At 35.2% G+C, this 27857-nt stretch overlaps 1 protein-coding gene across 1 annotated transcript in view; it reads right to left on the bottom strand.

Annotated features, from left to right (window-relative positions):
- The window catches only part of LOC149784857 (uncharacterized), a 75443-nt gene extending 51029 nt beyond the window's left edge, over positions 1 to 24414 (bottom strand). The window contains exons 1-4 of the mRNA XM_089978431.1: positions 24348 to 24414; positions 17172 to 17344; positions 16822 to 16991; positions 11659 to 11764 (exon numbers count right to left, since the gene is read on the bottom strand). Of these exons, the coding sequence (XP_089834557.1) occupies positions 11659 to 11764; positions 16822 to 16991; positions 17172 to 17328 (433 nt within the window). The 5' untranslated portion in view covers positions 17329 to 17344; positions 24348 to 24414. The remainder of the gene's footprint in view (positions 1 to 11658; positions 11765 to 16821; positions 16992 to 17171; positions 17345 to 24347) is intronic.
- Between the last annotated feature and the right edge of the window lie 3443 nt (positions 24415 to 27857).

The raw sequence follows: 27857 nt of genomic DNA, 5'->3' as shown, positions 1-27857 counted from the left end.
GTGTTTTGGTGTGTGATACAAGGTTCTTTTTTTTAACCAATACTAATTTAATTTATAGGTGGACAACAGGATCCAATAATCTTCTGTTGAGCAAATTTTGGGTGAGAACAACACATGTATCTTATGATTTTGATGACTAAATTAAAGCTGTTGGTAATAATAATAATAATAATAATAATAAAAGTAACAAGAATAAAAGTAATAATACTAAGAAAAATAATAATCAGAGAATGGTAACTGCTTGAAAACCAAGTTTCAAAGCAGAATCTGCACAGAGTTCACCTGTGTATAAATACCAATTTGGCTTTTCCCCATGAATGGCCACTACTAACAGGTTTGACTCAAGGTAGAAACAAGAGAGTAAAAGACACAATTCATTAAATTCAAGTTCTGTTTAATACAGGTTCTTTAAGTATCTAAAGTATCACATATTAAATCTAAAACAGGTGGTCTCTGAAGACAGGCTGTCTCTACTACAAGTCTCTATTAAAAATATTTGGGCAAAAAATGGTAACTGCTTGAAAACCAAGTTTCAAAGCAGAATCTGCACAGAGTTCACCTGTGTATAAATACCAATTTGGCTTTTCCCCATGAATGGCCACTACTAACAGGTTTGACTCAAGGTAGAAACAAGAGAGTAAAAGACACAATTCATTAAATTCAAGTTCTGTTTAATACAGGTTCTTTAAGTATCTAAAGTATCACATATTAAATCTAAAACAGGTGGTCTCTGAAGACAGGCTGTCTCTACTACAAGTCTCTATTAAAAATATTTGGGCAAAACAGTATCAGTTTTTATTAACTGAAAATGATAAAATTCAAAGTTTGAAGCTTTACTGTATTTAAAATTTCAAAAAGTCTGCATGTCTTAGGATATCCATACAGAATTAAAAGAAGTACAAGAGGATTCTTAGGAAAATATTCATTTCCAGTAATTTCCATATAGGTCAGGATGTTAAACAGACCAGAATGTTGTAAGTGGTGACTAATGGAGGCAGAAGCCATGGTGGTTCAATGGTTAGTTTGTTAGACTTATGACCAAAAAGCTAATGGACCAGGTACAAAATCAAACCACTACAGCACATCCTTGGGCAAGGCACTTTACTCTCATTGCCTTGACAATAAATAAGCTCCCTGTGTTGCTGTGCCATAAAACAATACAGCAAACCATTCATTTCCAGTAAAAACTTACACAATTTTTATTACATGTACTAAAACAATACAGCAAACCATTCATTTCCAGTAAAACCTTAACACTTTGTTGTTACATGTACTGTTTAGCAATAAGAAATTAATCATCCAAGCTCGTTGGAACATACGAATTTTATTTATAATATTTATCATCCATACAAATGAAAAGGAATATATTTTTAGTAAATTATGATTCACTGCAAATATTTACCTGATCACATTAACATTATGAAATTACTCAACGTTAAATCTGAATCCAGCCCTCCCTGCAAGATGTGATATATATATATATATATATATATATATATATATATATATATATATATATATATATATCTATATATAGGCCAAGGGAAGTAACTCTTACAGATTAACCTACTATTCCTGCTAGGTGGCCTAAATTTACCCCCATTATACATTTTATCCGAGAGATGACCAGTAATTTCTGCAATCTTTTGTGACTGTGATAAAATTCCAAAGTACAGATGTTCATCATCTTCAACAATATCCACCAATGCCTTGACCTTGCATACAGTATTGACTGCCAGTGGAGAACAGCATTTGAAAAGAGTCAAAATTATGTATACCTATTTGACTGCCATCCAAAACTCAATTCCATCATTAACATGGCTGGATCAGAATGTTCAGGCAAGTCCATGTTGCCCTCCCCCATCATCAACCAGGAGTTGTCTTCCTCCTGTTCACTCTGCATCCAGGGGTGTAGCATTCCATACAGCAGTGATGATGCTCAATCATCACTATGCATAATAAAGACTCTATCAGATATACAAGTAGGGCCAGCTGAGCATGTCCAGCACAGTGCAAGGTCCAATGGGGAATGCCAGACCATGCATAGTTGGTTGGGTAGTGATAGACTGATGGATCCATTTGTGATGCCAGTTTGCCACAGACTACTATCATCTACATGGCCAGAAAGGGCAACTGCTTGGCCTTGGACATCATCGCTGTAGGAACTGTAAAGCAATGTGCTGTTCATCAGTCTGAGCTGATAGGTACATGATGTTGAAACGATAAGCTGTTTATCTGGACAGCCGGACCAGTTGGTTGGCAGCTGGGATGCTGCACAACAAATGACGTAACTTGTGGGCTTAGCTGGTCAGCAAAGTTGGAAGGTATACCCACAAACATGTCTCAATACTCTTAAGCGCATGCATGGGTGGGGACAGGGACTGAATCATAGTAGGTTCCCAAACTGTGTTCAAATGGTCCTAGTTTCATCCAACTCACTCGTTGACATTCTTGATGACAGAGCTTGTTTGCTGTAGTATGCATGTCATATGCAATTCCAGATATAGTCTGAGTGGAACTGCTTAGCTTCGACTGGATCTCAAGTGATCATCACCATAGGCACTAAGTTATATATCATCATGTGAAGTGGGGGTGCCATCTTCACATTTGCCAATAAATCTGGTCAACAATTTAGAATTTGGATGACTCCTTAATCAGTGTATCCCCCAGGGGTGTAAAACTGAGGGTACAAAAAACCCCTAGGTGTCAAAACTGGGGGTCAAATAAAAAATGTGGGGGTCAAAAATGTACTGACAAATTTTCATACGACTCGTACTTTTTCAGCTTGAAATAGGATATTGCAACTTGCACAACATACTCTCTCTCTCTTGCTCTAAACATGCAAATACACCAACATGCACAGTTAACAAGCAAATGCATTGTCCATTCAAAGAATAATTTTATTAATTCATTTTTCTTTTAAAGTCGTACTTTTAACAGTCTCCTCAACAATATTATAGCCCAACACATTACATATAAGTCAATACAAAGAGCCAAACAAATATTTTTAACCAAATGGGAGTTAATTTACTGCCTTTCATCAAATGTGTACTATCATAGGTTTCATTGTACTTCGTCCTAGAACACATTTATCCAAATATCAAGGAGGATACTGATTCATCTTCTTTCTAATAAGTTCCACTTGAACTTTAAGATCTTTCTTTTATTGCAGTAAAAGTTAAAAACCAACAAAATCTGCAATGACCCGCTGACTTTGTAATCCAAATAACGCATTTGTCTCTGCAAGTTTACTGATTTCTTTGTTGTAAAATAATGTCTTAGGTTATAATGTGTTCTCCAGATATCTTATGGCGAACGAGGGCTTCTTTTTAAAAATTTTAAAATCCTGTCACGAAAGGATTATTCACTTTTGCAGTCTTTGCAATCACGCAATCAGAAGTCACACCAGTAATCACAATGAATATTCCAGTCAAGGGAATAATTTTCTCCATTTTTCATTAAAGTTAGATCCACAGTTACTCTTTGTGTTCTGCTTCTTTCACTTTCTTCACTAATGCTTTTTAGTGCATGACGTTTTAATCTGGAGATCACTTTCTAGTGCAACGAGCCTTGATGTTAAATATCTAGAACAGTTTGCTGAGCTCGATGGAAATCGCAAGAAGCTCGTGAGATTAGGGGAAGCTACTCCATCATAACACTGCCTATACTAATCTGGTTCATTGTTTTATATGTTTCCTGCATTGCACTTTGCTATACGAATAGAGGAGCGCAAGGCAGGGAGCAAACAAAGTGGGGAACCAGTCAATGTCTATATGCGAAGTATATACGATGCCATCCATCATCCAATGCATTGGGTATTAAATAAATCCTGATCATATTATGAAAATCCTTTGCGTCAAAAAAATGCACGGTAACAAAATGTGTGCGTCAATTTTCTCCAGCGTGCGTCCCTGATGCACAAATGTGCGTAAAGGGAAACACTGCTTAATACTTAATGTTCAAAAGATTCAGAGCATGCCCTTCAACTGCCTTTTCAAGATGCTGGGCTAAATGTCTTCTTCCCAAATTGCACACACTACATGGGTGTGAAAATGAATATTTTGTGCTGGCAAGGCACATCTCTTGGTTGTCCTCCAATACTGTAAAACACTTGACTGACATCACATAATTAAAAAGTGAAGACAAAACCAAAACAAGTGCACACAAGAAATATACAAACTGTTCAACTTATGATACTGAGATAGCCAAAGAGGTGTATGAACAATGCAATACAATTACAGCAATGAAAACTTAAGTGTTTTGGGTTAGTTTCATGTGGACAATAACGACCATTTAAAAAAAAGCTTATATCTGTGAATAAATTCACTAGGCAAAAATGCAAATGTGCACACCAGGTATATAAAAAATTTTACTTACTATACCAATGAGAATAATCTTGGATGTTTAAAATTTAGTATAAATTGCAACGGATTCTTCAGTGGTACTGTTCACTGTTGCAAATGAAAGTTTCTACAGGCAACATGCAGTAAACAAGGGGAGTTGATCTGACAGTTACTTCCCTTTGTCTACATAAATGACAAGATGTCTTTTGTCCTGCAGGGATGTCTGGATTCAGAGATAGCAGAGAATAATTTCCTAACAGTTATGTGACTGGGTAATGCATTATGTAGAAACTACACAAGAATCACTCTGTGGAATGTCTTTTGTTCTAGATATAAAAATATACTGGATAAGGTAATGAACAAATGAATGATAATTGTCTTCAAAACAAATATTTCACTAAGCAAAAGTTTTATTTAATTTTGAGAATCAATGCAATGAATTCATTATTTTCAACTTTTCATAATTTTGAGGAAAATAACATTTTAATCACACATAAATTCATTGATGGAGAGAAAAACTTTTTTTTAAAAATAATTTTTTGGAGGCATTCACAAATCAGTGGTCAGATAAAACATTGAAATCCCATAAAAACTGATTGCCATGAATGATGGTAAATTCACAGCAAAAGGTTGATCTTTCAAGCAATTTTTTAAAACAAATTCTGCAAGCTTTATGTCAAAAACACTGAATTCACTATTTTGGGGGCCCCAGATGGAAGCATGGTCTAAAGCATTTGTCTTTATTAATCATTGCCATGAGACTCTGTCTTAGATGGGTTCCAGTCTCAGGCTCGGCCAATGTGGTTATGCAAGAAGGCTGTCAGTAGGTTCCCATGGGTTGGTGGTTCTTATTGGGGTTTTCCCTGATTCTTACTCCACCAATTATACTGGCCACCATGAAAAATGGCATTAAACCCCACACAATGACAACTTTTTGTGGGATAGTCATTTTCAGGGATTTTGTGGTTACTTAATCTTTATAAGACCCCACAAACAATGAACACTTTATGTGAACAACAGGACTGTCCCCATTTCACATAATTAAGCACTGCAAAAAATGTGATTTTTCACAAAACCATAAAGAAAAACTTTCTGAAGTAAAATGTTTTTTCAATAATACTTACCCACTCATAATACCTTGAGAGGATAAACACAACCTTGCAACTCAAGTCCTCCTATACTAGTCTGGAGCAATAAAAAGCTAAAAGTTATTTGACCATACAGGTGGATAGTTAGACAAGAGTGATCTCCCATTGGCTAGAGGGACTGGTGCTGAATCTCATCCATAATTCAGTTACTACTGTAGTGGAAATACATGCTCACTCAGTTAAAATATAACTGTCAGAAGGTTGAGAGGATGCAATCATATCATAATCAGGTAAATATTATCAAAAAACAATTTTACCTCAAAATTTTCAGACATCTTCAAATAGGTTTCCAGGTAAGAGGTGGAGGGAGTTACATCCCCTTACCCCAGAGAAGGCCACATCTCTGATTCCCTATTGTATGTGAAGCAACTTCAAATCTTAAAAAATAAATGAGCTAAAGCAGTGACTCCATATGACTGGAGGTCAAGAACAGTAAAAATACTCCCTCTGCAAATCCAGTGGAAGTCAAGTGGACACCTCAGTGTGAAGCTTCTGAACAACTGGGTACTGTAGCTTGTTGTTACTATAGGCCCACCAGGACCGACTGAGCCCTATAGGATGAAGGATCTCCCAGGTATCAGCTACTAAAATCATCTCTGCCCCTCATCCCATGGCTTGAATAATGTCAGTAGGGAAACAGTTGATGTGCTAATGGATACTGTCAATCACTTGAGCTGCAAGATATTCATATGATCTTAGGGTTAAGTCTCTATACACTGATCATATAACCCATTGTATCCAGAATGACTGAGTCTAAGTTGACAGTATCGACTTTTCCTTACTTCCATGGTAAACAAATCCATATCTCTCTTCACATTGGATTGGCTCACTACAACTTCTATGCCGTAACAAATTCGTTGCAGATGCCCAGGTGGTGAAGGGTATAATGAGGCACAAGTTTTTACAGCAACCGACTTTCCCCAAATAGCACAGTAATGAAAGAAAGGACTGCCATGAGTGACAATGAATCATCCTGATGGTTTGATTAACCAGCAAGGTAAGAATTTTATTGATTCTGCTTGTTGAAGCTACAATGGCAAGGATGCAAGTTCTATACAGGAGATGAACCAAAGAGAATCTACACAGAGGTTCGGAGAAACGTTTGCATCTGAAGACTTGTTTGACATGATCCAAATATGCAAGTTCAGCAGTTCCTGGATCAGATGAGTTAGATGCAGTCACTGTTGCTTGAGCAGGTACTGGAAGACCTTGACCTTCCCCTGTGAAGCTTATCAGATCATTATCCATGATTTTTCCTACTTGAGTGGAACAATCAGGATCAGAGAGGACTCTAATTCCATTGCATTTTGCAAGACCTTAGGAATCAGAGGGATTGAAAGGAATGTATATGAATCTAAACTATTCCTTTTCAGGGAGGTAGGATTGACTGTCAAGGTCTTTGGACATGGGACTTTAGAGCGACAAAGGTTGGTAGCACTCCACCATGTCGCAAATAAATCCATAAGTAGTTGACCCCAGTGAGCACAGATCTCAATAAAAACTGAGGGGTGAAAGGACCATTTAGCTTGGAGTAACTGTTTCTACTTAGACAATGAGTCCAGCAGGGCATTCAGTAAGCCCATATATGTAGTAGACTTGGATGTGGATTTGTTGATGATACCACATGAAAAAGTCCCAAACCAGAAGGCAGAGATCTGGGCAATTGGTTTCCCTTGCCTTTTGATGTAAATAACACAGTGAAGGTGGAAGGATGAATATGCTCATACCAGACAGCATCTCCTGCCATGATTGAATTTAACGATTTTGACATTCATCTCAAACAGACAGGAAATGAATACTCCTGCAGTGGCCACACACTGCTCATTTCCAGAATTGAGAGCAAGAGGTGGTCACTTCAGCTGGACATGTTGACATCCATGCAGATTCAAATTCCCAGATACTAATTCATCATGGAAATATCCAACATAAACCATGTGGTGTTCTCCCATTTGCTTATATGGGATCTTGAGTATTCCCCAAACTAGGATCTCTTGATCCTGTGGGCGAATTTTCAGTCATCAGTGATGCAAGAGAATCATTACAAAGGTCTCATGATCAGGTGGCCAAGGATGATATCTGTCGCTGCATCATGGAGACCCAATCAACATGGAAATTCCCATTCTGAAATGTCATTCTATGTGTAAGTAGTAGAGGCCATAAAGATAATTCAGAGCACATTCCTGGGGAGACATAGCCTGTTCATGTGCTTTTTAAACTCCATACCTCAGTGAATAAAATGATGAGATGGTACCATGGATATGTCCTTGTTGACAAGGAATCCAAAGTGGTGCAGAAGTGAAACAGGTGATTTTATTTGCCAATTGTTAATCAGGTGGTTGTAAGTCACTGACATGAGATGACTCTGATGAGCAATTCAACTCTGTCCATAATGAAATCTCAGGTCATGACTTTTCAGACATATGCAAAAACTCCCTCATGAACATCATAAACAACCCAACTCAGCGTTTCCATTCCAAATCATTGTGCCTGCATAAAAAAGTTGACCTGGACAGATGATCAGCAGAAAATCACTGTCCTCTGGATATGAGAATAACCTGAAGCAAAATCCTGTATTTAATCTGCAAGACATCCGCACTGTACAGGTCACTTGGGACATCTGTAATGATGGGTAACATTATAATTAGGTAGGGTCACAGAACAGTGTTTAATGGCCATTCAAAATAATTATATCATCCATGGATCCACAGGGCAATATCTCCCATTACATGGACATCTGTAATGATGGGTAACATTATAATAAGGTAGGGTCACAGAACAGGGTTTAATGGCCATTCAAAATAATTATATACTCCATGGATCCACAGGGCAATATCTCCCATTACATGGAAATGTTTACTTCCTACAAACTCAATACTGAAAAGGAAGCCGAACTGTGGTGTTATTGCTGACAGTATCAATAGAAAGGGAAGGGATGTTGCCTGTTTTTGCATCCCTTAGAATGATTTTCCTGTTTCTTTGATCTCTTGAAGGAAAACAAGGTATGGCTCTGTGTCACTCTGCCTGCCTCTTATGTGGTCCATTCATTATAAGATAACTGCCAGATATCTAATGTGGAGAGATATATATTTCCTCCACAAGCTGAAGAATAATGTTGTCATGACAATAGGTATGTTAGTGTTGAGTTGTTCTGTTACTGCATGAGCCACACAAGAAACTCACTCCTCAGCACAAGTTTCTCAAGTTTCAGAACAGAAGGTTTAAGGCTATTTCATGATTACTAAGAAGAAATAAAAAACAACCATGGAAACCAAGTTAAATATGGGTCCTACAGCCATAACATATCAAAGCATTGTTGCCTCTCTGGGGTCTCAGCAGGCAAGGCTAGGCTGTTTTCAGATTGCTGAAATATATCAATGAATATCAAGTTGAACATAGACCCTAGTGTTATGACATTTTGAATCAGTAGTTGTGTGCCAAGAAAGTCCATATTACAGACCTGCCAACCCTTATGATCTGGCCATAAGTCTCATGAAATGAAAATTACAATTTACGGAAATGACCCTTATATCTGGCCATAAGTCTTATGAAATGACCCTTATGATCTGGCCATAAGTCTTATGGAAATGACCCTAATGATTTGGCCATAAGTCTTATGGAAATGACCCTTTATGATCTGGCCATAAGTCTCATGGAAATGACCCTTATGATTTGGCAATAAGTCTCATGGAAATGACCCTTTATGATCTGGCCATAAGTCTCATGGAAATGACCCTTATGATTTGGCAATAAGTCTCATGGAAATGACCCTTATGATCTGGCCATAAGTCTTATGAAAATGACCCTTATGATCTGGCCATAAGTCTCATGGAAATGACCCTTATGATTTGGCAATAAGTCTCATGGAAATGACCCTTATGATCTGGCCATAAGTCTTATGAAAACGACTGTTATGATCTGGTCATGTCTTATGGAAATGACCCTTATGATCTGGCCATAAGTCTTATGGAAATGACCCTTATGATTTGGTCATAAGTCTTATGAAAAAGACCCTTAAAACTCAGACTTTTTAATAATAAAAATGCAAAGATTAGAGAAATATGACTGTTGCAGTAAATTTGTCTCTGTTTGATTTGGCTCAAAGTTTCATATTTGATTCAGTGGAATTCATAATGGAACCAGACTAAATGCACAGGAGTACCCCAGACACTTTAAACAATATGTATCTTATACTTGTATCAAACACAATATCAATGACATCATGTATCTTATACTTGTATCAAACACAATATCAATGACAATATGTATCTTATACTTGTATGAAATGCAATATCAATGACAATATGTATCTTATACTTGTATCAAACACAATATCAATGACAATATGTATCTTATACTTGTATCAAATGCAATATCAATGACAATATGTATCTTATACTTGTATCAAACACAATATCAATCACATCATGTAATATACTTGTATCAAACACAATATCATTGACAATATGTATCTTATACTCATATCAAATACAATATCAATGACATCATGTATCTTATATTTATATGAAACACAATTTCAATGACATCATGTATCTTATATTTGCATCAAACACAATATCAATGACATCATGCATGTTATACTTGTATCAAACACAATATCACTGACATCATGTATCTTATACTTGTATCAAACACAATATCACTGACATCATGCATGTTATACTTGTATCAAACACAATATCAATGACATCATGTATCTTATACCTGTATCAAACACAATATCAATGACATCATGCATGTTATACTTGTATCAAACACAATATCAATGACATCATGTATCTTATACTTGTATCAAACACAATATCAATGACATCATGTATCTTATACTTGTATCAAACACAATATCAATGACATCATGTATCTTATACTTGTATCAAACACAATATCAATGACATCATGCATATTATACTTGTATCAAACAAAATATCAATGACATCAAGTATGTTATACATGTATGAAACAAATGTCTATGACATAATGTATCTTATACTTGTATCAAACACAACATCAATGACATCCTGTAATATAATTGTATCAAACACTATCATTGACATCATGCATGTTATACTTGTATCAAACAAAATATCAATGACATAATATATCTTATACTTGTATCAAACACAATATCAATGACATCATGCATCTTATACTTGTATCAAACACAATATCAATGACATCATGTATCTTATACTTGTATCAAACACAATATCAATGACATCATGTATCTTATACTTGTATCAAACACAATATCAATGACATCATGTATCTTATACTTGTATCAAACACAATATCAATGACATCATGTATCTTATACTTGTACCAAACACAATATCAATGACATCATGTACCTTATACTTGTATCAAACACAATATCAATGACATCATGTATCATATAACTGTACCAAACACAATATCAATGACATCATGTATCTTATACTTGTACCAAACACAATATCAATGACATCATGTATCTTATACTTGTATCAAACACAATATCAATGACATCATGTATCTTATACTTGTACCAAACACAATATCAATGACATCATGTATCTTATACTTGTATCAAACACAATATCACTGACATCATGTATCTTATACTTGTATCAAACACAATATCAATGACATTATGTATCTTATACTTGTATCAAACACAATATCAATGACAATATGTATCTTATACTTGTATGAAACACAATATCAATGACATCATGTATCTTATACTTGTACCAAACATAATATCAATGACAATATGTATCTTATACTTGTATCAAACACAATATCATTGACATCATGTATCTTATACTTGTACCAAACACAATATCAATGACAATATGTATCTTATACTTGTACCAAACACAATATCAATGACATCATGTATCTTATACTTGTATCAAACACAATATCATTGACATCATGTATCTTATACTTGTATCAAACACAATATCAATGACATCATGTATCTTATACTTGTATCAAACACAACATCAATGACATCCTGTAATATACTTGTATCAAACACAATATCATTGGCATCATGCATGTTACACTTGTATCAAATACAATATCAATGACATCATGTATCTTATACTTGTCTCAGACGCAATATCAATGACATCATTTATATACTTGTATCTCTGGATACAAACTTGTATCAAGGCACTTGTTGAGATCGAGAGTATCCACAATTTCTTGCAGCCTTTTCATCTTTTCTTCTTTAAAGACATAATCTGGGAGGCGAATCATGGCAACAAACTGGAAAACATGAGTTTGTAATGTGCTGCAAACTACTTATATTTGCAATTTATTCATATCAAGAAATCAGTGTTAAAAAATTCTAAGCATCTTCATACAAATCTAACTTTCAGAAATTCTTTCATATTGATCTGTGTGTCTTGGAGTCTTGTCCAAGCTCATTAAAAAAAGTATATTTATTACTGCTCAATCAATTTATTCTAGGCATGTATAAAGTGGCTATTTTAAAAGACAATTTCTCGATACAATTCATTTTGTTCAAAATGGTTTGATTTGTATGTGATATATATGTAATTTCAAAAGATGCATTCATTTTAGATATGGTGTAGAAATTTATGAAACAGAGCTGATATATTTCACTTTCTCTACGCTCAATAAAAGGATGAAATCTGCTTTCTATATCTTATCCTAGTTTGATTACCATTGTTGCCAATTAATTTTCTATACCTTATCCTAGTTTAAATACCACAGCTGCCAATTCATAATCTGTACCTTATCCTAGTTTGAATACCACAGCTGCCAATTAATAATCTGTACCTTCTCCTAGTTTGAATACCACTGTTGCCAATTAATAATCTGTACCTTCTCCTAGCTTGAATACCACAGCTGCCAATTAATAATCTGTACCTTATCCTAGCTTGAATACCACAGCTGCCAATTAATAATCTGTACCTTATCCTAGTTTGAATACCACTGTTGCCAATTAATAATCTGTACCTTATCCTAGCTTGAATACCACAGCTGCCAATTAATAATCTGTACCTTATCCTAGCTTGAATACCACAGCTGCCAATTAATAATCTGTACCTTATCCTAGTTTGAATACCACAGCTGCCAATTAATAATCTGTACCTTATCCTAGTTTGAATACCACAGCTGCCAATTAATAATCTGTACCTTATCCTAGTTTGAATACCACAGCTGCCAATTAATAATCTGTACCTTATCCTAGTTTGAATACCACAGCTGCCAATTAATAATCTGTACCTTATCCAAGTTTGGATACCATTGTTGCCAATTAATTTTCTATACCTTATCCTAGTTTGAATACCACACCTGCCAATTATTTTCTATACCTTATCCTAGTTTGAATACCACACCTGCCAATTATTTTCTATACCTTATCCTAGTTTGAATACCACACCTGCCAATTAATTTTCTATACCTTATTCTAGTATGAATACCACAGTTGCCAATTAATTTTCTATACCTTATCCTAGTACTAATACCATAGCTGCAAATTATTTTAACTTATCCTAGTTTGAATACAACATTTGCCAAATTAATTATTTCTGCCTTATCCTAGTTTGAATACCACAGTTGCCAAATTAATAATCTATACCTTATCCTATTTTGAATACCATTGATATTAATGTGACCAAATGCACTTTTATCTCCGAGTGATAAAGGTGCAAGACTATGAACCTTTGTTTCAAGTGCCAATATTTACTGTATTACAAAAACTGATTGCAAAATATTCACAAGATTTCAAAATACAACACTAATACACCATATTTATTATACTCTAATGAGTGAAATATAGAAAATTATTAATGCATATATTTTTTCATTCCCATTTTTTCACATGAAAATATGTTCTTATATTCTAAAATGTGAAAATACAATATTTCTCATTATACTGAATAACTCTTAACTATTTGTTCCAACACAAGTTCATCTGGCAGCAAATATCAAAGTACTGAGCAAACTGGTTGTTTGGAGAGTTGAAATGATACCTAAGGTCTGAGGTAAAAGGTAATTCTATAGATATTGCTAGTCATGGTTCTTTTTGCTATCACTCAGACATTGCTATAAACAATCTGCTAAGCTTCAGATAATATTTCTGTCAAATGAATAAAGTACTCATTATGTCATTAATATAAAATCTAATAAGTAACCAGCAATTATCCTTGCATATTGTATTCATCTTTAAGACTTGTGATTCTTCAAAACCTTGAGCCATACTTGTTTGCTATTGTCAATGCACCCTTGGAAAGGGTGTAAATAGGCAATTATTATATTCTTATTTTATCATGAATGACTTTGCTTTGGACTTCACTAGACAATAAAAGCATATAAAACAACTTAAATCTTTGTAAAGACCAGATACCACAAAGCATATACACCTGCTGACTAAAGACCAGATACCACAAAGCATATACACCTGCTGACTAAAGACCAGAAACAACAAAGCATATACACCTGCTGACTAAAGACCAGATACCACAAAGCATATACACCTGCTGACTAAAGACCAGATACCACAAAGCATATACACCTGCTGACTAAAGACCAGATACCACAAAGCATATACACCTGCTGACTAAAGACCAGATACCACAAAGCATATACACCTGCTGACTAAAGACCAGAAACCACAAAGCATATACACCTGCTGACTAAAGACCAGATACCACAAAGCATATACACCTGCTGACTAAAGACCAGAAACAACAAAGCATATACACCTGCAGATTAAAGACCAGATACCACAAGGAATATGCACCTGCTGACTAAAGACCAGATACCACAAAGCATATACACCTGCTGACTAAAGACCAGATATCACAAAGCATATACACCTGCTGACTAAAGACCAGATACCACAAAGCATATACACCTGCTGACTAAAGACCAGAAACCACAAAGCATATACACCTGCTGACTAAAGACCAGATACCACAAAGCATATACACCTGCTGACTAAAGACCAGAAACAACAAAGCATATACACCTGCAGATTAAAGACCAGATACCACAAAGAATATGCACCTGCTGACTAAAGACCAGATACCACAAAGCATATACACCTGCTGACTAAAGACCAGATATCACAAAGCATATACACCGGCTGACTATGTATCAATAATCTCTTTTTTGTGCTTTCTGGCTTTGTAACAAGTCAGGAGGTTGAGCTGTGTGATAAACTAAGAATGGATCACAAATCAGGCTATATGAGTAAAGTATCATGTAACATGGCTGTCCCAGCTTTGGACTGGGAAAATCTGTACATGCTTTCAAGAATCATGTAACATGGCTGTCCCAGCTTTGGACTGGGAAAATCTGTACATGCTTTCAAGAATCATGTAACATGGCTGTCCCAGCTTTGGACTGGGAAAATCTGTACATGCTTTCAAGAATCACGTAACATGGCTGTTCCAGCTTTGAACTGGGAAAATATGTAAATGCTTTCAAGAATTATGTAACATGGCTGTCCCAGCTTTGAACTGGGAAAATATGTACATGCTTTCAAGTATCATGTAACATGGCTGTCCCAGCTTTGAACTGGGAAAATATGTACATGCTTTCAAGAAGTTAAGAAAACAAGTCCTCAAAGGACTGATGCTCTGCAGGACATTTTTTTTTCTTTTCTAGAAATCCAAGATAAGAATGTTTCTTCCTTTTATATGCTAAGTGTTGAAACCATCTTGGACATTGTTCAGCAATACAAATATTGCCAAGATAACCACCATTTTCACCTGCTGATATCTGCTCAGGAGGAAAAGCAGTAACATGAATTTCAGCCAAAGCAGCAGCCATATTGAATGCAATAACAGAACCATTTTCATTTTGAACCAACTAGACATCATAAGTCTTTTGGTGAAAACTCCATCTCAAAAAGACCAGTCATTCGGTAGAAGTAGCAATAACAAGAGCTTCAAGCTGGCTAAATCAGCAGCCATATTGGATACAACATCTGCATTATTTTCATTTAGGACCAACTAGACATAATAAGTCTTTTTTGAAAACTCAATCTCAGTAAGACCAGTCATTCAGAAGAAGCAGCAATAACAAGATTTCAAGATGGCCACCATGACCATAATGTTGTCAGACAGGAACCATTTTTCATTAAGGACCAATGTCACAAGAAGTATTTTAGTGAAAACCCATGTCAGTATGAAAATCCATCCAGGAGAAGTACACATCCCCATCATCCTCTATGGATTTTTAAAAAACCCTCAAAAATATGTTACTGACTTCTTCTAAAAAAGCATTATTGTTCTAATCAAATTTAATTGTCAAAATAAACCTAATGTGCCTAAATAAACCTAACCCTAACCCTCTTAAGCATCCATACACATAATCAGAAGCACTTTTTGAGCTTCTTACCGTCCAGAAATCGCTAAAATGTTTCAACATTGGAAGCATGTGTATGCTGCAAAAACTGGTTAAAGCTGATAATGCTGGCAACATCTGAAAATTGCCAAAGATGATAAAAATGTTCCAACGGTCATTCAGTTAAACTAAAATAGCATAGCTGGCAACTGAAAATTTAGAGCTTCATTCACCTGTCTATTTTTGGCATGAACTTGCTAACTTCTACGGGGAAGCAATGTTCAATGCTCTAAACATTAATGCACAAGGCAAAATCTCCTCAGAAAGGAACGTAAATAAATCCATGATTTCAAACATTTATCAGCTTAACAAATGTTAGAAATTATTCAAGAAACAATGGTAAATAACAGGTAATGAAGAAACAGTGGTAAATAACAGGTAATGAAGAAACAATGGTAAATAATTGGTAATGAAGAAATAATGGTAAATAACAGGTAATGAAGAAACAATGGTAGATAACAGGTAATGACAGAAGCTGAATAGAAGCCAGATCCTGAACTAATCTTCCAAAATGCAGCCCTTTTCTAGTACACTAGACAGTCAAACATGTCAGCCCTTTTCTAGTACACTAGACAGTCAAATATGTCAGCCTTTTTCTAGTACACTAGACAGTCAAACATGACACCCCTTTTCTAGCACACTAGACAGTCAAACATGTCAGCCCTTTTCTATTACACTAGACAGTCAAACATGTCAGCCCTTTTCTAGTACACTAGACAGTCAAACATGTCAGCCCTTTTCTAGTAAACTAGACAGTCAAACATGTCAGCCCTTTTCTAGTACACTAGACAGTCAAACATGTCAGTATTTTATCTGGGCAAAAATCAGTGACTGCTTGCTGAACTCTTGCACCAAGTTAGCTCTGTGTCAACACAGCTAAACCATGGCCTTAGCAACCTATTCACAACAACACTGGCAATATGAACAAGTCAGATACTTACAGTCAAAGTCTCACGTAAAGTCAGGTTTGAAAAAAAAATGTCCTGTTGAAGCACATAGGCTATCTTCCTCTTCAGTCTTTTGTTAAGCAACTGTCCACCAAGAATTATTTCCCCTGATGCCACTGGTACTCTTCCAGCCAAGGTGTTTAATAATGTTGTCTTGCCAGCACCTTAAAACAATCAGAAGACTGTAAAATGTCAAATAGTCATTAAATCAATGAATGAAGATAAAGTAATTACCAGCATGCATGCATGGAGAGGCAGTATCACATAATTTTCATAAAATGTTTTTTTAAATGCAATATAAAGTAAATACTGTTGCACAAAATAAGAAAGAAAAAACTACATACCACTTGGTCCCATAATTGCCAACAACTCCCCTGGTCTGGCATGTCCACTGATACTGGAGATAATAACCTTCGAGTTTTGAGCAACTGTGACATTCCTAAAGGTTAGATCTATTCCCTGTGTTTTTGGTGTCAAATCTTCCATCTTATTGTTCATCATTAAACGCCGACCAGGACTACAAAAAAATCATATTGAAAAATAGAGACATGTACAGCCTACAAACTTAATACCATCTATAATGGGCCTATATAATGGGCCTTTACACGGGTGAATTGGGGTTTGAAACAAGAATACCCAACCATTTATTTTGTGAATTTAAATGGCAGTATAGGTACCATGTATACTTGCATAAAAGTTCAACAGCAAAGATGGAGGACCTGATCTACAGTCATATAATGCACTGGCAGATCAGGGTGTATGTTATTTCTTCTACTGATTACTGCTAACAAACTGAATTTTCAGAATTTCATCAAACTAGTTCAGACTGTGGAATTTTGACTCAAAATCTGTAATAATGTCATTTCTAGAACTTATTTTCTAGGTTGCTACATTATACAATACTGTACCATGTTATAAAACAGCTGTGGTGAAGTAAAATATGAAGTTTTAATATTTTAATAGTTTTATTAGTATGTCTTCATATTTTATCATGACATGAAAATATACAAAAACTGAAGTGTACAATGATTATTTTGAACTGTCTACACTCATTTATTTCTCCCTATTTAAACAACTTTGCCCTATTCTGAAAATAGAGATCATTGCACCCAAACATTTTTATAGAATCTACCATTGAGGCTGGTTATCAAAGATGGGAAGCATGTGTTTTCTTTAATAATGCATCAACACATATAAGGTTACATCATGCCAAATCAATTTGAGAAACACATTTTATACTGAGAGATGCCATTACTGACAACCTAATTTGGTCTGGACATGATTCCAACCCACACCTTTGATTTTTTTTATGTCTGGCAAGCTGTTACTATTTTCAGTAGAACAAATCAGGGCCAACTTTGCTTGCACTTCTGCCAATGAAGACCAGTCATTCGAAAATGTTTATTCAATCTGCACATGAGGTCTACCTGACAGTCTATAGCCTACATATTATGCTTAATGTGTCATTTGTTGACATGTGGCACCTCAGGGAAGTCAAACCTCTATCATTAAAATAGTTGCTTTAAATAGCAGGTTTGAATAAAATCATGTTGTGTTTTCAGACTGATGCAGTGAATTTTAATTAGAGGGTAAATCATCCTGAAAATGCCATTTACAGCAAAAACATTGCCAAAAGAGAAACCCTGATTGCATTATTATTAATTAAAATCAATTAGCAAAATTAAACCATACATGTGCCGATCAACAGCAGGTCTCTAACCTTTTGTCAGTTATTGATCCCTCCAATAATCATACCATTTCCCAAACCATGGCCTAAATTTAGTTTGACCTCTCCTCCTCCCTATGGTAAATCAAAATTTCACATTGATAGTTCCACTGTCTGCTCCAAGTCCCATTTACCCTCATATGCATAGGAAACTCTTTCCTACTGCACACACTACATTTTTACAGGCATATTGTTTTAAATAAAATAAGTAGCTGGAAATATACACAAAATGTGATTAAGAACCTTTTGATTTATTAAGTCTAAGTTTGTATATGCTGTACTCTGTCTTTATTATGGTCCACTATACGAAACCCTGTTTGCATGTGATGTGATCCCAGATAGCAACACATTTTAGATGCAATCCCATACACCAGGCATCAAAGAGATGCCAACGCTGAAAACATTACATTTCAGCTTTTAAAAAAATGAAATTTGAACATAAAAATAGGGATTCTAATAACTTTTGTCAAAATTTTGTTTAATGACTGAGGCCTGGGTTTTCACTCTGAACAAATATGGAGTCCTGGCTAAAAATTTGCTGTCCCACTAATAAAATCAGGATTAGCATACAACTTAATTTTGCTGTAGGACTATTATGGCTAAGACACAATCTTGATTACAAAAGAAAATGAATAAACAATAAAGAAATGAAAACCTGACAAGCAACTGGAAAATTCAATTTGCCATAAAATTCAAGCATAGCTTGATCCCTGATAGTACACTTTACACTCATCCGTACACACGGGTAAATGGAAATACACTTTACACTCATCCGTACACACGGGTAAATGGAAATACACTTTACACTCATCCGTACATACAGGTAAATGGAAATACACTTTACACTCATCCGTACACACGGGTAAATGGAAATACACTTTACACTCATCCGTACACAAGGGTAAATGGAAATACACTTTACACTCCTCCGTACACAAGGCTAAATGGAAATACACTTTACACTCATCCATACACATGGGTAAATGGAAATACACTTTACACTCATCTGTAAACAAGGGTAAATGGAAATACACTTTACACTCATCCGTACATAAAGCTAAATGGAAATACACTTTACACTCATCCGTACACACGGGTAAATGGAAATACACTTTACACTCATCCGTACACAAGGCTAAATGGAAATTCACTTTACACTCCTCCGTACACAAGGCTAAATGGAAATACACTTTATACTCATCCATACACATGGGTAAATGGAAATACACTTTACACTCATCTGTACACACGGGTAATTGGAAATACACTTTACACTCATCCGCACACACGGGCAAATGGAAATACACTTTACACTCATCCGTACACAGGAGTAAATGAAAATACACTTTACACTCATCCGTACACACGGGTAAATGGAAATACACTTTACACTCATCCATACACAAGGGTAAATGGAAATACACTTTACACTCATCTGTACACATGGATAAATGGAAATACACTTTACACTCATTCATACACACGGTTAAATGGAAATACACTTTACACTCATCCGTACATACGGGTAAATGGAACAGTTTATACACCAGAATATTTAGCTGTATCTATTATGAAATCAATCAAGTCTGACACCTTTTTTAAGTAGTCACCATATTTTGTGCCTAAAACATGTTCTTGAGAAATTTTTGAATGGTTTCTCCTCAAATGTTTCAACAGAATCTTATAAGTTATTTTAACTGTTGAGGCCTGAATTTTATTTCAGATTTATGGTGTGCTTGGTACAAAAGACAGAGTCATTCACTACACAGAATGACGTGTTTCTTGTAAGGGAAACAATGTTACAAAATCCCAAATCTATCAGTTAATGGTTGAAGAACAGGAATCTGTTCTATCTTTATAATTTTTCTAGAATTACAATAATCCTGATAAATACCTAAAACCCTGAGAAGAAAAAAAAGAATAAAATGCCATTTGGGACACAACTCTACCCCCGCATGATTCACCTTGAGAATTTTTTCTCCGAACTAAGCCATGACAGCAAATTACCTTCTTCTTCATAGAGCTTTTGGGCATTAATCAAGACAATTGGAAGCATATAACCTTCAAAATCATTGCAACTAGACAAGAAAACAGCACCCAAGAAACCATAACTATAAGTAGCCAATAAATTCTCTGCAAAGTATCAATCTGTCCCATTTCTCAAGAGAATGCAGCTCAACTCCGAACAGTAACTATATTTCACAATCAAGACTCGTTGAAAATTTAATGTTCACGTTCACTTTCTGTATCTGATTCATCATCATATCTAGGTCCACCAAGCCTTGTCCCTGGCCTCATGTTTCTTGGTCCAGCTACATGACACAGCTTGATGGCAATTCTTACGTTATAATCCTTGATGTCTTGCGAGTTAAAGAGCACCATCATTAGTGTTATTCCTGGATGATTTATGCAGGATTTTACACTCATCAACACATTAAATACCCTATATTAATTCATATTTCTCTGAATACTCTTGCACAGAGTCCACATCATCACAGCCCTTTCTGGGTCATACTTCAGCCATTGCATTTTCCCAGCATTTTTGGTACTTTCTTAACTCTCTTCTCTTGTTCATATTTGCAAACTTGCTCTCTGGGCAAAACATTAGGATATTTTTTTTGCACTTAACCCAAAGGATCACCTTAATAAAATATTAACTTATCCTACCTAAATTTCACCATTCCAGCTAAATCAAACCGAACCGGTTAAGTTTCTGATTTAACTTATATTTTTCATTAGCTTTAACTTCAAGCAATAATGACTGTATTTCACCAACAAGAGTCATTAAAAGTTGAAAGTTAATAATAAGTTTTTTAAATTTATTATCTGATCTAGGTCTATAGTATAAGTCTCTGACCTTATGTTACTTGGTCCAGGTAGGAACAGTGTTCAAATATGAACAACCTAATTTTGATTGTACGCAGTGGCTTGCCGCTGCATCCAGTGAAATTCACAGACCCAAAGCACAGATCTGCTTGATACACCAAGTTGTAGATTGAGTTATATTATTGGAACTTTGGCTAGTGAAGATGTCAACAGAGTATATTTCTGAAAAGGTGAAAGCGAGTTCTTAAGTGTGTCAAAACAGCTGGTTCCTGGACAATGAAATCATTCGTAGTGAAAAAGTTTGGATGTCTCCTTTATGGCAATGCAAGTTATAAGTTGCTGAATGTGACCTCCAAAAGTTAAAAAATTAGCTGGATATTGGCAAGAGGTCAGAATTTCAACTGTGCAAGTTAGTCAACTTGTCTTAAGTGGTAAAATGCAAGCATATGACTGCGAAAAATGAGTGCTCGTAAGTTGAAGAAAAGTAAGAAAATAACAAGAAAAGTTCTTGATTAAAGGTAGTTGATAAAGCATTTGCACTAACTTGCAATTACAATGCTATAATCTACTTAGTTGAAATTCATTAGTGTATAGCTTCTGTTGTTCTCTTTTCAAGTCATATTGCCAAAATACACTGCATATGAATATGATAGTTTTAAATCATGCACCAAATGTATTTATAATATAGACAGAACTCAGAAAATTTTCTACTTGAAATATTTATATATATGTTGCATGTCTTGCTTTGCTCCCCCTTCTCTCTGTTCAGCTCTTGTTTCCAGCTCTGTCCAAAAGAAGAAATCACTTCTCCCTAAAATTCAAGTCTAGCTTCACCCCTGCTTCATTGGTACAATGCAAGCCTATGTTATCAATAGTGTCCCTTTTGCAATGCCAAAAATGAGTGTTTGATAGCTGAAGCCAACATTTGCAATAGTTCATAACTGCTGATGAGAACTTGCCACATATCACTGTACAGCTGGTAAAAAAGGGAAAGAAAAATACTGTAATGAAGTATTTGTGAATGTCTACAATTTGTTTATAGTGAAATGTAGGTTAACTTCATCTTGTGTAACAGTCTGATTCAGACCTGGTTTATCCAGCGCAGATTATGGGCCAATTCAGACCAAATGTTACGTTAATTCATACCATGTGAAATATTAAAAAGTTTCTTCTTGGATTTAAATGTGACATATATACTTGCCTAAAATATTATATTTCTCATTATTTTCCAGACATGATGAGCAGGTACCTTCTCCTAATTTCGTAGACGTCGTATGGTGAAATACATTTTAATAATATTTGTTTAAACCACCATCTGTTAATTTTTATTACAGTGGCCACAAAGTTAATTTGTTTTAATCAATATGTATTGGTAACGTTATGTTAATGTTTTATTTTTTTTACTGGTCTTAATATGTTAATGCCTTTTTTAAAACAGATTTATGTAGAATTCTTCCTAAATAAATCTTATAAACAGCAAGTACTCTAACTTATCTCCATTATCTGAATTTAAAACTTATTATTTAACTTTATGTAATTATTACTGAAACTGTACACTGTACATGAGGAAAGCAGTTTGCTATTTAAAATAGTGATATTTCATAATGCTATTTCATAATGCTATTTCATAATATAGTAATGCTGAAACAAAACTGCTCCATTATTGCTGGCACATAACTTCAGCTGACGAGTGATGTGGTCTGCTTCTCAGCATACGACCTCAGTGTCATCAAGCCTCCCTAGCACTTCATCTGTTTACTTTGTTAACAACTGTGCTTGCACTCAAAGACCATCTTAAATTGCATGGGAAAAAGGGTCGCCTCCATGTACATAAATGCTATAAAACAGACAAAACTGACATCCGAAAACTCGTATATGGTTCTGATTTTCAGCTATAGCAAAGTCATACAGGTCATGAATGCCTTGATTACTCATCTTAAATTAAATCTAAGTCACTGTTTACCAATTTAATACTAATTAAGTTTAACCAAAGAGTATTCAGTCCTGACTATTGAATGCTCTGCACCTTAACTGTAATCAAGAAACTTCTAGACTAAAATTATCGATCACTATGGACTTTTATAATGGTGGTCAGGTACTAAACTGGGTAAAGAAAAAAGCACATAGAGCCTAACTGTCAAAATATAGGGTAGTATGAATCTGGTTATTAACATGTGTAATTTTCATTTCACATCACAGCAACCAACACTCAGTCCTGATTCTACTGCATCACACCTTTAGATTTATCTCGTCACAGGAGTCTGACATTTAATCAGTAAAGTATGATGAGATCTCTGACAACACAAAATCACCTTACCAGAACTAAAAATTTAATTTATAGTACCGATAAGGTGATTTCTTGTTATCAGAGATTACATCGTACTTTATTGATAAAACGTCAGACTTCTGTGATCTCGTCCACAAGTCAAATGTCCACATAATTTAACATTTATTTTGCCGTATGAAAATAATGACCTTCTAAAGGAATATGGATGTATAAAGGTCCAAATAAAGTGAACAATTGCCATTTAAAGGTATGAAGAATCAAATTTTAAAAATTAAACGTATCACTGAAATAATCGATGTTGAACGCATGTTATGTTATGCCTATTACTGTCCAAGTTTATACTAATTATCTAATGCAATGAGCTGAAAATCAACCTTTTAGTCTCTTTGTTTGCAGTCAGTAAAAATTACTAAAATAAATCAGGTGTTTAATTGATTTTCTTATAATATATCATATGGTCCTACTTAGTCCGTAATTTCGTCCGAATCAGACCGTAATTTGGTCAGAATCTACCACTGACCAGCATTCGATCATGTCAACGATGACAGCAAATATTTCGCCCTCTTTGAATGATTGGCTGGAAATATTATTACAGTACCCCATGCGATCTGTGCTTACACGCATAAAATAAAATCGAATTACGTCATTTTAAAGTTTTCTACAATAAATGTAATGCCGCACCTTTGCAAAACTTATAAATTATACCAGACGTATGTTGCAGAACACAAGTTCTAGGTCAACTACCTCCTTCGTCGAGAGTACATTAAGGGACGATACTTCTATGCGAGGTTTACCAAGAAGATAATTTCAAAACGGTAGTCACTTTAGTACTAAACGTGCAATATATTCAGCATTTTAATAATTACTTCTTACAAGCCATAAACAAATTAGAACTCCAATAAATATAAGATTTAAAGTTAAAACGGTAGAGAGAAGAACAAGCTGTGAGCTAACCTATTTCTTAATTGTTTAAATAAGATATAATTTTAAAGTAAATAATTAGTTACGTATTAGTGACGGGTCAAGGTCAGACTTTGATTGTTGGAAACAAAACTTATGAGAGAAATTAGTAGCCTACAGTAATCTTACAAAGGAACAAATCAAATGAACTTTTTACTATTTTAAACAATACATATTGGAGTATATGGTCTCAGCAGATACATTTGAGAGTTATAGGTCCGACTATACCAAGGGTAAATCCTCCAAGATTTGATGAATATAACAATGGCGACAGTTACAACAATGGCAGGAACAGTAAACGCTGAATTGGCGAAAACTATTTATACATGAACAACATACACCCACATCCCCACTCACGGGGACAAAAAAAAACAACAACAGCAAACAACGTACACATACAAAACATACAGTCACTTGTCACTTGAAATTTAACCAGTTTTATTCTTTCGCTCATGTATTGGGTATTATCTGCACTCTGAGTAAATAGACACATAGACTATTGCTTTGATGCCTTTTAAAAGAAAGTCAGGATCCTTTGAAAATTTTGAACACCCCCATCCCCAACACTTGATCTTCCGGCCCTGCGCGAGTTGTCTCGTGTGCTGACCGACCTGAATTAAGGTATAGTGCATAGGTTACAAGTAGCAATAAAGTGAGTGCACTCCTAAGCGGGGATTGTAGTCCATAATTTGGCAAGTCGACGGTTTAGCAACAGTCAAGGTGGCTCCACAGTTCCTCCGCCAGGGTAAGCGTGGTCGTTCGCGTATGTGTGTGTGACATCCGATTTGGCCAGCTAATGGTTTACGAACGAACACGACGTGGCTAGGGTGGAGATATGAATAATGTTACGACTTTATGGTCTTAAACTAGGTAACAGAAAAGAGGGAAAACTAGCAACTTTTGTAAAATTGAAGAAATAATTTATTTCCCTAAAATAGGAAGTGAAATTAAACATAACGTACAATATGGTGAATGAAATCCTAAATAGTCCTAAAAGCTAAATAACAAATTCAAATCAGTTCCAGTGCTGTTCTGAATGAAGACAAATTTATTGTGCTGATTTGCCAAAAGTCTTAATGTGTCGCAATCATACAATCCAAAAATATATTTAAATCAATTCATACTAATTAAAAAACAGCTTCTAAAACCTAAATTATGAGCACGTTGTAATACAAACGAATACTTAAGATAAACAAATTAAATCCTCTCAAATGACACGAATACAACTGTTTGTCTCCTCCAAGACTGATGCCTATGCTAGGAATAAATAAATCTTCAGGTTAAAAACTAATACGCAGTTTTAGAACCAGAAAGAATGTGAATGATAATTTCCAACTCTCTGTTTGTCAACAAGGTCAGGTACTTTAACAGCTAGCCAATCAGAAATTAGGTCCGCCTGGCTTTTCAGAAAAAAGATGACCTGTACTCATATTCCATTAACAAGTTTACTTCTATTCCGAAATATGTAATGTGTTTACTAAAATGACCCCATCTTAAAGCACAAACCCACAATTGTAAAGAGACTTAGTATTTAATATATTATTTACTAAATGACCATTACAATCATTAATCATGAAAATTAACACACATAATGTAGATATACATAACAATCAATATATGTGCGCATGAAGGTCTCTCAGCAAATGAACGGTGTGTCACCCGGGTGTATGTGAATCATCGTAAAAGGATTTAAATGTAAAAAATAGACGGTTTTAATGTAATGGATAAAAATTACTTGCGTGACTATCGCGACCTGTTAATAAATACTGAAAATCCCGATTACCAAGCAGGGATGTTACTGCGCAGCTTGGGTAATTCAAAAATGTTACTTCGAGTATTGTATCAGATTTATACCGCTACCGACGACATGGAATCAAGTATGTGGGTTTTGGGAAATTATTAATAAAACGGTTTGCAGCTACTACTTTGACGAACTTCAGAAGTTTATTGCTCGAGCGACACTACCATTATGTTTAACTTCGTTAAAGAAGCAATTCCTGAGTATTTTCGTGCCTGGTTGTACAGTCAACTACCGCTCATTTCAAGCGTTATTGCTACGGCGCTAAGCTGCCCTCGAGTTGGTATTGGGATATTAGGGTGGTCCCAACTGCCGATTTCTATTTGGCTCCAAACATGACTATATGTGTACATGATGATTTGGTAACAAAACTCCGACGCAGATAATCGTCATAAGTAGGACAAAATCATTATCAATTTTATGACCCGCTGTCAACCAGTCCGACATACCGTCAGCTAATTCCGCAAACTCACCACCGCGATCAGAATCCATCACTTATATGTTATGATAAATTTAATCCTAATGGTGAATACACGATCTAAATAATCAAGTTAAAGTGACGATGCAAGCCCGTTCGAGTCAAAATACAACAGATGATGAGGCGTTACCCCGTATCCGGCCCAGTGAGTTCCATGTTCTGTTGATGAATCTAGGTTGATGATGCCAGTTTCCCTTATATCAGGAATCAGAATCTAGGTTGATGATGCCAGTTTCCTTTATGTCAGGAATCAGAATCTAGGTTGATGATGCCAGTTTCCTTTATGTCAGGAATCATCTATTCATGTTCTTCCCGCAGAAAGACACCTCGGAAATGTTTGGCTCATTTAGTCATAGCGAGTACATGTAAATAAAAGTATGGCCAAGCGGAGGTCATTTGCGATTCGTATGGTACGACCACCAACAGTAATTTTTAAATGCAGTTCCACCGGCCCATAATGCGCATTGTGATCTTAATTTTCGAAAGCTGCTTTGGGCAAAGGCCAACTGATTATCTTTGTGATCGAAAATTATTATTTGAACACGCAACAGGTTAAATTACTACGTTACGATTCTATAATTTTTCTAAATGCTCGTCAATGACTCTCATTCGACCACCTACGCCCTCCAACAATAGAGTCTCGTCAGAGAAGATCACAGAAAAAATTCCATTATGTCAGTATTTCCAGAAAATGATAATTGTGACCTAGGTCAAGGTGACGGCTTTATAATCTTGTTTATCTAAAAGTTACTCATTCTTGCCGTAAGATCTTGATACATAATCATTTGTATTGTGGTGGTAAGTATTTGATTTTATTTATTTAAATTAATATTCACTTTAAATACAAAGTACTCAGTAATATTATTGGACACAGACATTAACTTGAAATTATCGGGAATTCAGACAAGGAGATCTTGGATTAGATTATAGTTATTAATTGCAAGACTGTTTGCAC

Source organism: Sinohyriopsis cumingii, chromosome 13 (assembly GCF_028554795.1).
Source record: "Sinohyriopsis cumingii isolate HCF-2022 chromosome 13, ASM2855479v2, whole genome shotgun sequence".
NCBI lineage: Eukaryota > Metazoa > Mollusca > Bivalvia > Unionida > Unionidae > Sinohyriopsis > Sinohyriopsis cumingii.
This window is presented reverse-complemented; position numbering and strand designations above follow the sequence as displayed.